Below are 17,268 nucleotides of genomic sequence, written 5' to 3'. Positions count from 1 at the left end.
TTGTTTAACTGTCTGGAAGAAGAAAGATCATACTGCAGTATATTTTTTTAGCCTCTGCTAAACTTCCTCAGGTCAGCTTTGATTCCTAGCTCATTACTCGTCATGGTAATATTGAGATACAGATACTGGAGAACAGCAAGAAACATAAACATAAAACAGCTCCAAGAATTGTCTTGTTAGTTTTGCCAACAAGTTAACTTGTGAGTTAAAAGGAGATAGGAGGGAAGAAAGGCTGCAGATCTGTTGAACATTTAGCAGTACAGTCAACCCTTGAACAACACGGGGTGGGGGGTTGGGGATGCTAACCCCCTAGAGTCAAAAATCCATTTACAACTCTTGACTACCCTAAAACCTAACTACCAATAGCCTACCGTTGACTGGAAGAGTTACAGTTGATTAACATATTTTGTATGTCATATGCATTACGTACTGTATTCTTTCAACAAAGTATGCTAGAGAAAAGAATGGTTTTTTGTTTTGTTTTGTTTTGTTTTTTGTTTGTTTTTGAGATGGAGTCTCCCTCTGTCACCAGGCTAGAGTGCAGTAGTGCCAGCTCAGCTCACTGCAACCTCCACCTCCTGGGTTCAAGTGATTCTCCTACCTTAGCCTCTCGAGTAGCTGGGATTACAGGCGCATACCACCACGCCAGCTAATTTTTGTATTTTTAGTAGAGATGGGGTTTCACCATGTTGACCAGGCTGGTCTCAATCTCTTGACCTCGTGATCCACCCACCTTGAACTCCCAGAGTGCTAGGATTACAGGTGTGAGCCACCGCGCCCGGCGGAAAAGAATGTTATTATATTAAGAAAATCATAAGGAAGAGAAAATACATTTACTATCATTAATCAAAAGTGGATCATCACAAAGGTCTTCATTCTCATTGTCTTCGTGTTGACTAGGCTGAGAAGTAAGAGGATGGGTTGGTCTTGCTGTCTTGGGTGGCAGAGATGGAAGAAGAGGTGGAAGGGAAGACAGGAGAGGTGGATACAGTTGTTTGAAAAAAAATCTGCATGTAAGAGGACTCGCGTAGTTCAAACTTGTGTTGTTCAAGGGTCATCTGTACTTTATTCATTCAACAAATATTTATTGAGCAACTCTCTGTGCCAGGCACTAAGCTGAGCTGGTTTATGTTTGTTGACCTGTGGAAGAGAGGGACCAGCAAGCAGGCAACCAGCAGCCAGTGTGAATTGCACTTTGAGGTGCACATCTATAGCCAGTGTGCCGCACTGCTAGCACACAAGGGGCCACCTCACCCCGACTTCCACAGTTCCTCTGGGTAGCTAGCAGAGGAAATGATGTCGAAATTGAAACCTGAAGGATGAGTGCGGGTAAGCCAGGAGAGGATGGTACCTTTAGGGATCTGGAAGTAGCCCAATAGGCCTGGAGAGTGTATAGTTTATCCCAATATGTTTCACTTGAACTGGATTCATTGATTTCCAGGCTTCTACAATTTATCATTGGTTATCTTTAAGTGAGACATTGTAGCTTTTAGTATCTTTTAAGTAAAAATGAGCTCATTTGGTAATATGTTTAGTTAATGGCTCTACGATCACCATTCCCTACCAAATCCGGGTTAGTAATGGTAAAGCCTACAAAATCTGTGGCATAAATTGAACATTTTTGAAACCTGCCAAACTGAAAGGAAGGAGAGTGAGTGGTTGACAGTCCCAAGGGAGTATGATTCCATGTGTGGTTTGAGCAAATTTACATAACTTTTCTGAATCTCAGGTTGTCAATCTGTAAAATGGGACTTAAACCCTCATTCATTCTCTCCTTCATAACAAAGTTGTGGGAATAATATCTGGCACAAGGGAAAGCACACTTTTTTTTTTTTTTTAAGAAAGACTTGGCATAATCTGCCTGAGTCATGTATAACCATTGGTGCACCAGTGGGGCACCATTCCCCGATGAGATCAAAGCACATTGCAGACTTTGTCTATGGCAGTCTGTTTTGAGGCTAAGTAGTAACTTGAGGTGGGTAAGAAAATGTGCATTCTAGAGACAGCATGAGTTCAATGTACAGGTAAGGTGTTCAATGTACAGGTAAGGCAGAAGGAAGGAAGGGCAAAGAAACAATTCCAGGGCCCTGGTTTCTGGGATGACAGGCTTCCCAGCACTCATGCCAGGACTATTTTCCAACTAGGTTCACTATGGGTTTTTTTTCTTTTTTTTTTGAATATAATGAATTTTTAAAATGTGTGTTTGTTGCCCAGATTATTCCAGAAAGAGTTGAAGGGAGGAAAGGAGTGCTTGGTGTGCTGGTGATTCTAGCACTCTCTCAAGCCTGATTTCTAGTTTGTGTGGTGCATCCAGACAGCTCACCCAGGTGCCCAGGCTCTTTCTGGCATCCAGAGCCAACCCATCCAGGGCAGGAGGGCGAAGATTAGGAGGGGCAAAGATTAGCCTGGAGGTTGCAATTAACAAGAATCAAAATGGGTTTCAGGATTCTCACACCCAGTTGCTAATTTCAGCTGGTCCTCTAGAGGTGACAAGCAGTAGGACAACATGGTTTGGGGGCAGTGCTGGGGTGCTGGTCTCTGCTTTTCTAGGATAGAAAGGAATCATGCATTGAAAATGCTTAAATCGATGGAATGATTTTATGTTCCTCATGCTTCCATCTCTTTCTGTTCTGCCTGCTCTTCCTGCCAGCCCTTCACTGTGACAGCCACCACTCCTAGACCTCTATCTCTAGGCATCTCCCAGGAAGGAGAAGTGGAAAGGAAAGAGAAAAGAGCTCAGTCTCTGGTGCCCAAGACATTGTGCAAAAAAAAAAAAAAAAAAAAAAATGGAGTCAAAAACTTTGGTTTACACAAAAAATGAGGAAGTTATTAAATATTTCAAAGGTTTTATGAAAGCTCAGGCCTGTTCTTGATTGTTTTCCCCCAACAAACAAAGTTTGGGTCTAAAGGGGTCCTGGAAAGGAAAAGTCCCTCCCCTGGTTGTACCAGTGGGTGGTCTTGGAGTGTGCTGTTTACACTCATAGAATCTTTACAGTCAGGTATTAGATGGCGAGGTATCTTTCAATCTACTTTGTAGTCACTGATTGTTCCTATGCATGCATTATATAGATGACAGAACTGAAGTACAGAGAAGACAAAGTCACAGAGCTGCTCAGTGGGTAGAGCCAGGACTCAGACTCCAGAGCTATGCTCCTAACCATTGTACGCTGCCTCATGGTTTCACTTTACAGTGGATGAGGAGCCTGAGACTCAGAATTTACTTGACCAATTTATTCGGCTCATTATTGATATAACCTCAACCAATTTTCAAACTTCAAGTCTAGCACTGTATTGAATATATCCAAAGGCAAGAACCCTAAATTCGGTGAGGAAAGTAATGTACAGAAGGAGGTGGTGGTGCTTAGACATAACTAAGGTAAACATGAAAACTTGAGCTTAGAAATGGAAACTCCCTGTTGGACTCCTGGCCATCTCCCCCATGCTGTAGAATAAAAAGAGATCCTTTCATTTGCCTTAGGATTTAGGAAAGAAAGCTCTTTCACTTCCGTTCTGTGTTCCAGGAAATAGAAGGCCAGATGGACGGGGCTTATTCTTAACAGCTGTTCAGTAATCCCTTCCCCTCTCAGCCATGGCCTGTGCAGAGGAGGCACGGCCTCATTTGTACCTTCTCCAGATTCTGTTTATGGGCCCACCAGTCAGATCTCAGAGGCTTAGAAAAATCCTTGAAGACAGAAATTGAAAATAAACCACTGGTTCCCCACAAACAGAGATGATGACAAAACTTCAAAGCCTGATGCAGGGGACAGTCTGATGAGACATCAAGAGTACAGTCAGGATGCTTAGAAATTCATGACCTGTCACTGTCCTAAGGTGAAGAAATGTTCCTGTTCCCATGGCAGAACACATTGGCCATGTAGGGCTTAAAATTTTTCTCTGACTCCCTGGGAGTATGGAGGAAGAGAGTTATGGGAATGGTGTTAGGGACTGGGGGTGGGAGGGTGGATTTAAATGGACACACAAAAGGCTTGCCTCCCAGTGCAGTGGAATCTAAACAATCTGAAATAGCTCAAGCTCAAGAGTTGGCATGTGCTTCTGAGCTGCCACCCACTGAACAGAGCAAGGCCTGTTACACTTGGAGATCCCGCTCCTTAAAGTGAACTTGAGAAGCAAGGTGGCAGAGGCTTGGTTTCAAACCACCTCGTTTGACAGTTTGCTTCAGTGAATCCAGTTTTTCCCTTATTACCAAAACCAAATTACAGGGGAGTTTGTCTTTGTAACAGTTATTATAACTTTCTTCCTTTTTGCTTAGAAAATCTGGGTTTTCTGAGACTGGGAAATGATGCTTTATTGCTTCACAGGAACATAGATAAAAAAGGAAGACGTGACACTCAGTAGTGGATTCGCCTTCATAGGGCAGAGGACTTTGTTAGGTGCAGGCTTAGAACCCTGCACTTAGCTGTGCTGCTTTGCTCTGGCTCCAGGGTTCATTTTCATGTGTTTTTTCGGTTTTTAAGATTCATTTGTGCTCCTGTCCATGAACACCATCATGCTCAGCTTCTTATTTTCCTATTGTTGACAGAGATGTGTGCGCAGACCCAGGCCATGCAGATACTAGTGTCTCTAACTTCGTCAGCCCAGAACACCTCACCTCTGGCCCCCAGCACAGGAAAGCAGCGTGGTCAGGAGGGGTTAAACTTCGGCTGAAGCACAGGTAAGAGGCACGGAAGTCGGTGCTGGCAGTTCAGAAAAAGAACTCAGTCCGAAAAGCCACTCAGCTGCTGGGAGAGGAGTTGGGGGCAAGGATGGTCAGGATACAGGCTGTTGAGAGAGAGGTAAGAGGCAGAACAAGGAGGCGAGATAGAAGCTCAGAGTTTAGAAGGTTACTGATCTTATTAATGGTAGTTTACGCACAAGGTTCTAAAGAACTGTAAAGTTCCTGGGAGGTCATTCCAGGGTCCCACAAATAGTTTGATTCAAATATCATTTCAAAAATACATTTATAATTATTTTTAAAACTATAATTTAAAACATTAAAAGTGATACACTGATGTTTAATACTTTGGAAATGATCGGTGTGCCAAATTGTACAGCAAGACTAATTCATCTTTGAACTAATCTTCATTTAAAATTTCTCAGAGGAATGTCCCAAGATTCCAATGTAAGCCTAACAAAGATTTGTAGCTACTTACCCATGTGGGTCAGATTTTGAGAGTGAATGAACCTGAGTGCTTCCCATGTGCTAGGTGTCCTGGCTTTGCATGGGATATCTCATTAAATTCTCACACCAGCCCTGTGAGGTTTGCTCTTGTAGAATAGCATTCAGCTAGGAGGCAGTGGATTCAAATTCAGCCACTACACCAATGCCTCAGCATCAGCACAACAGTGCCTACCTCATATGACAACTATAGGATTCAATGAGATATGGTATTCAAAGCACTCAGCACAAAGCCCACTCAGAGAGAACAAAAAATAAATGTTAGGTGGTGGTATAATGCTGTGTGGATATAATTATCCTCATCATTCTCATCATTATCACAGAAGTCTGTATGATATCATGAAAGGTAGTATGATAACGGGGAGTAAGATGGGGTTTGTGCAGTGTCAGACTACGTAAAATTCAAGCCTAGATTCTGCCACTTACCATAGACCCTCAGGCATGTTATAGAAGCTCTCTCTACTTCCAACTGTAAAATAAGTTTAATAACTGATCCACCTCCTAGGGATGCTGAAAGGACTGAAAGAGCCGATACATGTCAAGCACTAGGGCTGTGCCTACTATGTCATGAGTGCAACAAATGTTATCATAGCAACCAATTATCCTGATTTCAGTTTGGGAAGTTCTTTCATATAGACATGTCGACTTGCATTATAAATAAGTAGGCTGGGCTCAGTGGCTCATGCCTGTAAGCCCAGAGGTTCAAGACCAGCCTGGGCAAAATGGCAAAACCCTGTCTCTACAAAAAATATAAAAATTAGCTGGGCATAGTGGCACACACCTGTGGTCCCAAGTACTCTGGAGGCTGAGGTGGGAGGATTGCTTGAACCTGGGAGGTCGAGGTTACAGTGAGCCATGACTGAGTCACTGTGCTCTAGCCTGGGAGACAGAGCTTCAAACAAACAATATAATTTGGATTTATGCAAATCCATATTGGCATCTTTAGACTATCCATGTTCAATAATACACAAATATACATAAAAGAATTTCTTAATGTTATATAATAAAACAACACTTGTATTGGGGTGTTTAAGGTTCTTTGTTAGACTTTATTTGAAAAAAAAAATTTAAAAGAAGTTTAAACATACCAAAGGTCTAGGGAGGCCAACTGGCTGTTGTCTGAGAGTCAGGCCAACAACAGGGTGAGATTTGCCAAGACCTCTGACTCAAGAGATCCAGCCAGCAAGGATGCTCCCAGAGACATCCTAAGAAGCAGAAGCTCCGAGGTTATCACTGTTTCCTTTAGCCTCCTAGGATCTTTAAAATATAGAGAATCAAAATTTTCTCTTTAACAAGGAGGTGTCCATAGGGCCCAATAGGCTAATCTAATGTCAGTGCTAAAGTCCTCAAGGCCAGAAAATACTAGTTAGGGAGTTTCTGCTCCAGCCTGGAAAGAAAATGATCAAGACCTGAACTAAATCAATGGTGATGGGACAAGAGATGAGACAGATTTGAGATAAATTTAGGGAGGCAGAATAAATAGCAGATGAGGGTAGGATAAGGGAGAGAAAAACTAAAGAGTGACTGCTGAGTTGCTGGTATGAGGCACTTGGGGATATCTGCAGGGCCATTAGGACAGGGAAGGCGGGAATCACAGAAACTGACTGGGGGTTAACAATACCAGCAATAGAATCACATAGACATGGGTTTGAGCTAGAAACAATTAAAATATTTTATCAAACAATCCCTGAAAGTTGAGTGGAACAAACAAATGTATATCTACTTAGTATCCTAAACATAAATAAATCATCTTTATAACAAGCTGGGATTGTTCTCATCGGTGTGGTCAAAGCTGGCCGATGGCGCCATGTCTGTATGGAGAACATAAGCGACAAGCAATTTCCTTTGTAAAAAGTCATGAGCTAGATGGTGCAGACATCACTCCTGCCCTCGGCTGGAATTTTTACTCTTCATACACTAAGAATTTTACATGTATGTGTCATATCTCCACAAATACAGTCACGTATTGCTTAATGACAGGGATACATTCTGAGCAATGTGTCATTAGGCGATTTTATTGTTGCTGAACATACTATACTAGAGTGCACTTACACAAACCTAGATGGTGTGACCTACACACCTGGGCCATATGGTATAGCCTAGACTGTGGTGTAGCTCTTAGACTATGCACCTGGACAGCGTGTTGCTGCACTGAATTCTGTAGGCAATTGTCACACAATGGTAAGGATTTGCATGTCTACACAGACAGAAATACAATGTAAAAGATAAAAAGGATACACCTACATAGGGCACTCACCATGAAGGAAGCCTGCAGGAATGGCAGTTGCTCTGGGCGAGTCAGCCAGTGAGTGGTGAGTGAACATGAAGGCCGGTACTGTGCACTGCTTACTGTACACTGAGGCTACTCCAAATTTATTGAAAATTTTTTCTTCAGTAATTAACATTAGCTTACTGTAACTTTATAAACTTTTAGACTTCTAAAAATATTTCACTCTTTTGTATTAACACTTAGTTTAGAACACAGACACATTGTATAGCTACACAAATATTTTCTTTTTTATATCCTTATCCTAAAAGCTTTTTTTCATTGAATTTTTTTTCCTTTTAAACATTTTTGTTAAAAACTGAGACACAAACACACACCCTAGCCTAGGCCGAACAGAGCAGGATCATCAATACCACTGGCTTCTACCTTTATGTCTTGTCCCTCTGGAAGGTCTGCAGGGGCAGTGCATGGAGCTGAACTCTCCTGGGATAACACTGCCTTATTCAGGAACACCTCCTGTAGAACCTGCCTGAGGCTATTTCACAGTTAGCTTCTTTTTTTTAATAAGTGGGAATACAGACTAAAATAATGATTAAAAGTATAATATAGTAAATACATAAGCCAGTAACACACATTTATTATAAAGTATTATGTACTGTACATGATTGTATGTTCTGTACTTTTAGAGGACTGGCAGTGCAGTAGGTTTGTTTATGCCAGCATCAAAACCACGTGAGTGATAGCTACAGCTTCACCAGGCAATAGGAATTTTTCAGCTCCATTATAATCTTATGGAACCACCGTCATAATGTGCACTCCATTGTTGGCTGAAATGTCATTATGTGGCACATGACTGTAAATTGTAAGCCCTATGTTAGTGTACCTCCTAATTTTCCTGTCCCCCAGAAGTCTCTCTGCAACCCAACTGTTACTGATATGGGACTAACCTAGGAAATTGGAGTCATTCTCATCTAGTTACACTCAGATCCTACATCCTGTTTGTTTTGCTTTTTACTTTTTTGTTTTGAAATCATTGTAGACTCACAGAAAAGTTGTAAAAATAGTACAGAGATTTCCTGTATACCTGTCACCCAGCTTTCTCTAATGTTAACGCCCTTTATAACCGTGGTACAAATACCAAAACTAAGAAATCAGCACTGGTGTAATACTATTAGCTAACAGACTTAACTTTATATAAATTATAAACTTTACTCAGATCTCACCATTCTTTCAAACTAATGTCCTGTTTCTGTTCTAGGATCCCACATTGTGTTCCCTTATTCTCCTCTGATCTGTGATATTTCCTCAGTCTTTCCTTGGCTTTTATGACCTTGACACTTTTGAAGAGCTCTGGCCAGATATTTTGTAGAATGCTTACTATTTGGGTGTGTCTGATGTGTTCTCATGGTTACTTTGAGGTGATGGCTTTTGACAATACCACAGAAGTGATGTTTTCTTCTGTCTCATGTAAGGGTTACATGATGTCAATATGTCTCATTACTGGTGATGATTAACCTTGATTATTTGGTTATGGTGAAGTCCGCCAGGTTTTTCTATTTTAAAGTTACTATTTGTCCCTTTGTAATTAATAAATAACCTTGGAAAGATAATTTTCAGGCTATGGAAATATCCTGTTTCTCCTCAAACTTTCTTCACTGATCTTGGCATCTATCAGTGTTGTCTGTGACAACTATTACTATAATGTTCTAAATTTGATTCTTTATTTCATTTTTTCTACATTTATTAATTAGAATTCTTTAAAAAAAAGCCTATTTCTCTCCTCTACTTATTTATTCATTATTCATTCATGTCAGTAAGGACTCTTTCATATTTATTTTATCCTGTGGGTTATAATTCAGTACTACTGTTATTTATTTTGTTGCTTAAATGGATCTAGTTGTGGCCATCAAGAGCTCTTTTGAGCTGGCTCTGGTCTAAGTCCTGTTTGGAAATGTGGAAAAGGATGAGGTAGTGATGCCTTGTCCTTACACAAAAGACTGCAGACCATGATGTGCTGTCATCTTCTTAGGAGTCTTATAAATGTTGAAGTGGGAGGTTGGTGGTGGGCATTGAGCAGTTCTAATTTGTGACATGTCACAGAGGCCTATACTGATTTTGGAATTGGAAAGTGCTGGGGTCACCTCATGAGCTAGTTCCAAGTCCATGAGTAACAGGTATATATATATATATATATTCATAGCTCATTCATTGTGGGGAAAATAGCCAGGAAGGATCTTCTCACTTATCTGTAAGAAAAAAGAAAAGGCAGAAGCTCAATTCCCAGGTATATATAGGAGCCAGTGAAACAACCAAGTTAAACAGAGAGAGACACTTTTAGCGGTCCAGGGCTTAATATTCTCACAGATCCAATCCCACCCTTCCTTTCCTGCTTAGATCCCTGCATTCTCTCTTATCTATCAATAGGAATTCTTATGATCTAACTTATCTTGGCAGAAACTTCTCTCTAAAATCTATAAAGCCTTGGGCTAGGGTAATGAGTCGGTAAGGGAGACAAAATGTTCTAGCTTGAAACTGAAGATTTTCCAAGCCGATGCTTTTCTCCATAAACTTCTCATTCCTTCCTCACCTTCTCCCACAAGTCATTATAAAAATAGTCTGATGTAATTGTTAAGCATTTACCCTTATATGGGGATCTCAGATCACCATGCTTCATAAAGTAAATCAAGATGAATGGATAATAGGAGCTCAGAATCTGACTCCTCTAATTCATTCTCAATTGAACAGCAAGGTTAGTTCTGTGGTGCTGTCCCTCGGCAGGGAGTTCTGTCCCTGTGCTGCTGGCTTAGTGTTTTCATGACAGTACACCTTAGGAAGATGCAGTGAGATGTTGTTATAGAACCACTGCTTCAGTTGACTCCCTAACTATGGGAGGCTTAAAGCAATTAGCACTTTTGTAGACAGTGGCATTTTTGCATATGGAGGAGGGCATGTGTTTAGCAGAGAAGATCATTTAAGGGGACTCCCTGATTTCAGTTTGATGCATTCTATCATCAGATGATTTTCCTTGCTTCCCTCCTCCTCTTGCCCACAAAAATAGAATTCCAGCATTTCTAAGCTATAGGCTATTGTTCAAGATGCCAGCTCTTCTCAGGGAGTCATTAAGGGTCACCTTCTCTTCTTCCCTCTTACAGAGCAGGAATTGAATTTTAATTGGCCAATTTACAGAGGGGACTGGCATTGAAAGTCCCTCCCACTTGCGCTGAGCTGGGCAAGTTCAAGGCGATTCAGGCCGTCCAACTGGAGGCACATGTACTTGTGAGGCTTATACCACGCTGTGGGGAGCAGAAAGAGCAGTAGCAGGGCAGAATGGCTTTTTATTCCACGCCTGAATATGACATCCAGTTGGCCAGAGGGCTGCTATCTGGGATGTTTCTGTTTGCCACAAGGTAAGTTCAGTATTATGTTAGAATGCGATTCAGAATCTTTCATTGCAGGATCGTCCACTGACAAGCCTTTAACAGCTGTCTTTTTGATGTTGTGCTATATCTGTTTATAAATAAAAATAACCAACTGCCTGTTAAGTTTAAGCCTGTTTCTCCAAATTGTTATGAATATTCTCATTATTTGAATATCTCACATGATTTGGTGTACTATTAATATTTCTGTTCGGGAATTCTCGTTCTCCTATGTATAAATACAGTCGCCCTATTTTTTATGATGTGTGTATCTTGACTGGGTTTTTATCCCATTCAAATTAACAAGTGCTTTGTGCTGTGTACTTCACGGTTTTGCTTCCTCATTTCCCTGGGGAATTTCAGAGTAACCATTGCTGTTTCTTATGGGAATGGTTATATACCTATGTACTAGTAGCCAGGTTCTCTATTCTCATTGCCAACACTTGTATAAAGAAAGGGAAGTTTTTATTTTATTTGACTTTCACTTATTCCTTCTTTGATGCTCTTCCTTTTTTTACGTAGATCTAAGTTTCTGATCTAGATCATTTTCCTTTTCTCTAAAGAACTTTTAATATTTCTTACAAGGCAAGTCTATTGGCAACAAATTCCCTCAATTTTTGTTTACCTGAGAAAGACTTTACTTCTTTCAACACTTTTGAAGAATAATTTCACAGGATCTAGAATCTATGTTGGTGTTTTTTGTTTGTTTGTTTTTCCTTTCAACACTTTCAATCTTTTACTCCACTCTCTTCCTGCTTGCATGGTTTCTGAGGAGAAGTCAGATGTAATTCTCGTCTCTGCTCCCCTATAGGTGAGGTGTTTTTCCCATCTGGCTTCTTTCAGGCTGTTTGGCGTTATCTTTGGTTTTCTGTAGTTTGAAACTGACATACCTAGGTGTAGTTTTCCTGGTATTTATCTTGCTTCATGTTCTTGGAGCTTCCTGGATCTGTGGTTTGGTGTCTGACATTAATCTGGGGAGATTCTCAGTCATTATTGTTTCAAGAATTTCTTTTCTTCCTTTCCCTCTTTCTTTTCATTCTGGTATTTCCATTACGTGTATGTTACACCTTTTGTAGTTGTCTCTCAGTTCTTGGATATTCTGTTCTGGAATTTTCTGTCTTTTTTTCTCCTTGCCTTTCAGTTTTAAAGGTTTTTTATTCAGATATCCTCAGGCACAAAGATTCTTTCCTCGGCCCTGTCCAGCATGCATGTGTGGGGCGGGGGTGTGGGAAAGGAAATCTCTGTACCTTCCACTCAGCTTTGATGTGAACATAAAACTGCTCTAAAAAAAAATTTTTTTTAAGTCTATTTTTTAAAAAAAGAAGACAAAAGGAACCTATGTGTATATTCTAACTTTCAAAGAAAAGGTACAGTCTTCTCATTCAACTTTGAGATTATAGTCATATATGAAAAGAAGTATTGATTGAGATTGCCAATTGTACATTATTTAACTCCATCACAATTGAAGATTTAAATACTTCATTATATTTTCTCTTATAATTCAAATTCAACTTTTATCCATACATAATCTTGATTTGAAATTTTCCTGCAGAATTATGCTAAATGCCAGCTCTTGCTTCTAGAGATGCCTTTACTTAAAATAGGACATGGAAAAAAAACAGGTGGATGCAACAGTCATGGTAATGTTCTAGCTCTCTAGCTGACTTGAGTATTTATTTTATTATTATAGTCATTCATTTTATTATTACACCATGTAAAAGATAAAAAAGACAATATAAACTGCTTATATTATAAAATTTGCCCATCTATATATAGAGAGATTACAGGGCTGGTTTTTCCAGTTTTATTTGGCATTCTTTCATCTGAAAGTGAGTAACAGAGAACGTTCTTCTGATTTTTATTCTCCCCAAGTGTCAGCTTCTGTGTGAGTGGTGGTAGTTAAATTCTTCTCTATTATAAAATTTATTGTGGAAATATTGGTAGGTAGGAATTGAGCTGGAGCAAGTGTTAAAGTCTTTTACATTTTCAGCTGCTCTGCCTTCAAACCTTCACTATTCTTTTTATTTCAGTTCCAGTAACATTTGGAAACTTTATTTGAATGAAGTTTCTTTGCCAGTATGAGTTGAACATATAGATTCTTTTGAGCATTATTTAACATTTTTAACTAAAATTAATGCCTTCTGTCTTTTTCTTTGTTTTCTTATTGCCTTTAATTTCTTACTTGTGGCCTTTTCCTTTAAATGAAGAGGAAGACAGTGAAATCGAGAAGTGAAAAACATAACACAAGGCATCAGACTTACTCCAAAAGAGAATTCAGTTTGTTTGGTGTTAGAGGTTTGGGAGGGATTTGTTTTTGTTTAATGGAGTGGTGTTTAGAATAAATCACCACCAAAAGGTAAGGCTTCTGCCTCACAGACACAAATGCAAAAAACACAACCCTTTCTTCATTTGTTTTGACAAGTGCAATTTAATTTATTCTTTGGCCTTGTATAAAAATTAGCTTAATTTTGAAATATGTTGGTTGGTATTTGGACTCCTTTAAACTCTCGAAGGCAATCTTTTATGGGTTTCTTATTAAGGAGGAAGGTTTCCTGCTTAGGGGTAGCCTTCTCCGGGCACTCAGCCTCACCATCTGCTGGATAGAGGGGAGAAGCTGTACACCTTTTACTGCACCCTGCTGAGCTGCTCCTCATTTGTCTGCCAGCAGGAGTCCTCTGGGAAAGCTCCCAGACATCTTCTCCCTAAAAAGCAATAGTAATTGAGGGGCACACACAATATTTCTAGCCCTCTGCAGCTATCTGAGCCTCTCTGAGATCCATGACAGTCTTGGGGGTGTTTGCATGTGCCTGTCTGTGGAAAATAACACACCACCATGGAAGTGATTTCTCCTAAGTTTTAGCAACATGTGCTATGGCACAGAGAAACAGTATGGAAGAAAATTCTAAAATCATAATATCTGATATCTGGAGAAATTTGTAGAAACCATCCTTCCTTCCTCCAACAAATAAAATGCCCAGTACCAAATGAGAGTTGAGAAACAAGAATTATTTATTGGTAATTAGAAGTTGTGCTATTCTATTTATGCTATGCTATTCTTTTGTAATTGAGTTTGTAAGTTAATAAAATGCAAAGACAGATGCTATTACACATCATAGATATTACAATGTTTGCATCAAATTCTGCTTGATTTTTATGCAGCTGTTGACATGTAGGAAGGAGAGTTGACTATTCTGATTCTCTGTGTGTGTCATTGCTGACAAAGGGAATATAAAGAGGGGAATATTGGGAAAAAGAACATTTCAACTTATTACCCCCCTGCAATTGAATGAAAAACACCCACCCCTATTGCTAGTCCCTCTCTTTTATAGTAGTGTTTTCATGCAGTAATCAATGAAATTTAATCTTCAAAAACTGTTTCAGAATGGAGGATGGGGAGGAGATGACTAGTAGCGAAGGGGATATTGGGACAGGCATGGTAGAATGGAGTAAAGTAGGATACAAGAAAAAGGGCTATATCTTTTATGCCAGTTTTGGTGTTACAGTGTTATGTCTGCATATTTGCAGACTTCACATTTACTGGTGATTCAGCTGTCAAAGTCAAAAGTCCCCAGGACATATTATCAGGATGTGACATTTAAAAAGAACTTTTCTTTCCAGAAGGGACTGTGTGTTGCCATGAGATGGTATTACCTAATGCATACCTTTCTACCTACTGAACCACTTTTTAAAGACACAGATATTAATAAGGCAATTATGAAAAGCCTTGGAAAAGTGTTTCTTAGTTTTTTTGTTTTTGTTTTTGTTTTTTTTGTGAATTCAAAAGGTCTGAGGGATAGCCTTGAGGAACCTGGAAGTAGTTATAGAAACAAGGAGTTGGCCGGGTGCGGTGGCTCAGGTCTGTAATCCCAGCACTTTGGGAGGTCAAGGCGGGCAGATCATGAAGTCAGAGTTCAAGACCAGCCTGACCAACATGGTGAAACCCCATCTCTACTAAAAATACAAAAATTAGCTGAGCGTGGTGGCGCACGCCTGTAATCCCAGCTACTCAGGAGGTTGAGGCAGGAGAATCGCTTGAACCCGGGAGGCAGAGGTTGCAGTGAGCCGAGATCGCACCATTGCACTCCAGCCTCGGTGACAGAGCAAGACTCTGTCTCAAAAACAAAAAAAAAAAAAAAGAAAAGAAATGAAACAAGGGGTTAGGGATGCTGTCGAGGGCTAAAGAATTTCTCAAAAATAATGTCTTTGCTAATGGAGTGTTGAAGGACAATGGCCACCTTTTTTCGTGTTTTGAAAGATTCTTGTTTGTTTCAACTCTTAAAAATTCTTGAGACCTTTTCTGTCTTCTGTGAACATATTATAAACATCTCGACACCATCTGGATCTATGAATGAAACAATGTTATGAGTGCAGCTCAGTGTTGTTTGACTTGGTCCCAGTTTTCCATTGCTATATGTTTTTATCATTAGTATTTGGGGCCTATCATTTTCCTATAAACAGGAAATGCTTCAAATATATATCATCTATTATACTATACTAAAGAAGATATAATCTCTCCCTGAATTCTTTCTTTCTTTCTTTTTTTTTTTTTTTTTTTTTTTTTGAGATGGAGTCTCACCCTGTTGCCCAGGCTGGAGTGCAGTGGCGCAATTTCGGCTCACCGTAACCTCTGCCTCCCGGAGTCAAGCGATTCTCCTGCCTCAGCCTTCTGAGTAGCTGGGATTACAGGCATGTGCCACCACACCCCGCTAATTTTTGTATTTTTACTAGAGACGGGGTTTCACCATGTTGGTCAGGCTGGTCTCGAACTCCTGACCTCGTGATCCGCCCACCTCGGCCGCCCAAAAGTGCTGAGATTACAGGCCTGAGTCACCACACCCGGCCTCCCCCCGAATTATTTCTACAGTGACATTTAATTGTTCATATTGAGTTTATTTCCTTTTTAAAATGTGAAAGGGGGCAATTTAGCAGTAATTATCAGAATTGTAAGTGCATTTACCCTTTGAGCCAGCAATTCCACTTTTAAGAATTTCTGCGGACATTTCAACATACATAGAAAACATTATAGGCCGGGCGCGGTGACTCACGCCTGTAATCTCAGCACTTTGGGAGGCCGAGGCAGGCGGATCACAAGGTCAGGAGATCGAGACCATCCTGTCTAACGCGGTGAAACCCCGTCTCTACTAAAAATACAAAAAAATTAGCCGGGCGTAGTGGCGGGCACCTGTAGTCCCAGCTACTCGGGAGGCTGAGGCAGGAGAATGGCGTGAACCTGGGAGGCGGAGCTTGCAGTGAGCAGATGTCGCGCCACTGCACTCCAGCCTGGGCAACAGAGCAAGACTCCGTCTCAAAAAAAAAAAAAAAAAAGAAAAAGAAAAAAAGAAAACATATGGACACGGTTATTCATTGCAGCATTATTTGTAATAGCAAAAGACTAGACATGAAAAAGTGTCTACAAAAGGGGTCTGGTTAAACAAATACATGCATACAGTGGAGTACTAGGTAGCTGAAAGGAAATAAAGGTATAAGGAAGCTCTGTAAATACTGATATAGAATGATCTTCAATATGTTTGAGGGCTTTTATCTGAGAAGGGGGGTCTCAGTTTTGCCCTGGCTGATGACAAACTCCTGAGCTCAAGCAATTCTACCACCTCAGACTTTCAAGTAGCTGGGACTACAGGTGTGAGCCACCATGCCCAGCTGAATATGTATTGTTGAGTACCAAAAGCAAGGGATAGAACAGGCCATGAAGTTTCTTTTGGGAAAGGAGTGAAATGAGATTATATGTTCATGTTTGCCTGTATTTGCATAACAGAACACTGGAAAAGATACATGAGAAATTCATTACAGTGGTTAGCTTGTAGGGGCAAGAGAAATGGGTGTGGTGGAGGAGGAATACCAGAAGTAAATATGGGGAAAATATGAAGACTTTATAAATTTCGATGATGCATACGTGGTTATTTATATTAATCCAGATACATTTATATATGTTTAAAATGTTTCATAAGCTAGGCACAGGGGTACGTGCTATAGTCCTAGCTACTTAGGAGGCTGTGGTGGGAGGATTGTTTGAGCCCAGGAGTTCAAGGCTGCAGTAAGCTATGATCATGCCACTGCACTCCAGCTTGGGTGACAGAGTGAGACCCTGTCTCAAAAAAAGGTTTCATAATTTTAAAAATACATGAGGAAAAAGGGGAAAAACAGCAGTGGCATGTAAAAAGAATCTTTAAAAACAATGCTTTACTATTCACAACAGCAAAGACATGGAATCATCCTAAAGAGCCATCAATGACAGATTGGATAAAGAAAATGTGCTACCTATACACCATGGAATACTATGCAGCCATAAAAAAGAATGAGATCATGTGTTTTGCAGGAACAAGGATGGAGCTGGAGGCCATTATCCTTAGCAAACTGATGCAGGAACAGAAGACCAAATTCTGCATGTTCTCATAAGTGGGAGCTAAATGATGAGAACACATGGACACATA

At 40.2% G+C, this 17,268-nt stretch overlaps 1 protein-coding gene across 3 annotated transcripts in view; it reads left to right on the top strand.

Annotated features, from left to right (window-relative positions):
• The window catches only part of SHROOM3 (shroom family member 3), a 91,958-nt gene that overhangs the window by 16,282 nt on the left and 58,408 nt on the right, over positions 1-17,268 (top strand). The window contains exon 2 of one of the 3 annotated variants that reach the window (XM_032149584.2): positions 4,541-4,672. The exons of 1 other annotated variant lie outside the window; for it this stretch is intronic. Coding sequence is in view for 1 of the 2 variants with exons in the window: in XM_032149578.2 (XP_032005469.1) it covers positions 10,731-10,810 (80 nt within the window). In the remaining variant the exon portion in view is untranslated. Of the gene's footprint in view, positions 1-4,540; positions 4,673-10,729; positions 10,811-17,268 lie in introns of those variants that run through there. One more of the 3 variants, XM_032149578.2, reaches the window with a different exon arrangement.

Source organism: Hylobates moloch, unplaced genomic scaffold (genome assembly GCF_009828535.3).
Source record: "Hylobates moloch isolate HMO894 unplaced genomic scaffold, HMol_V3 SCAFFOLD_2, whole genome shotgun sequence".
Taxonomy (NCBI): domain Eukaryota; kingdom Metazoa; phylum Chordata; class Mammalia; order Primates; family Hylobatidae; genus Hylobates; species Hylobates moloch.
This window is presented reverse-complemented; position numbering and strand designations above follow the sequence as displayed.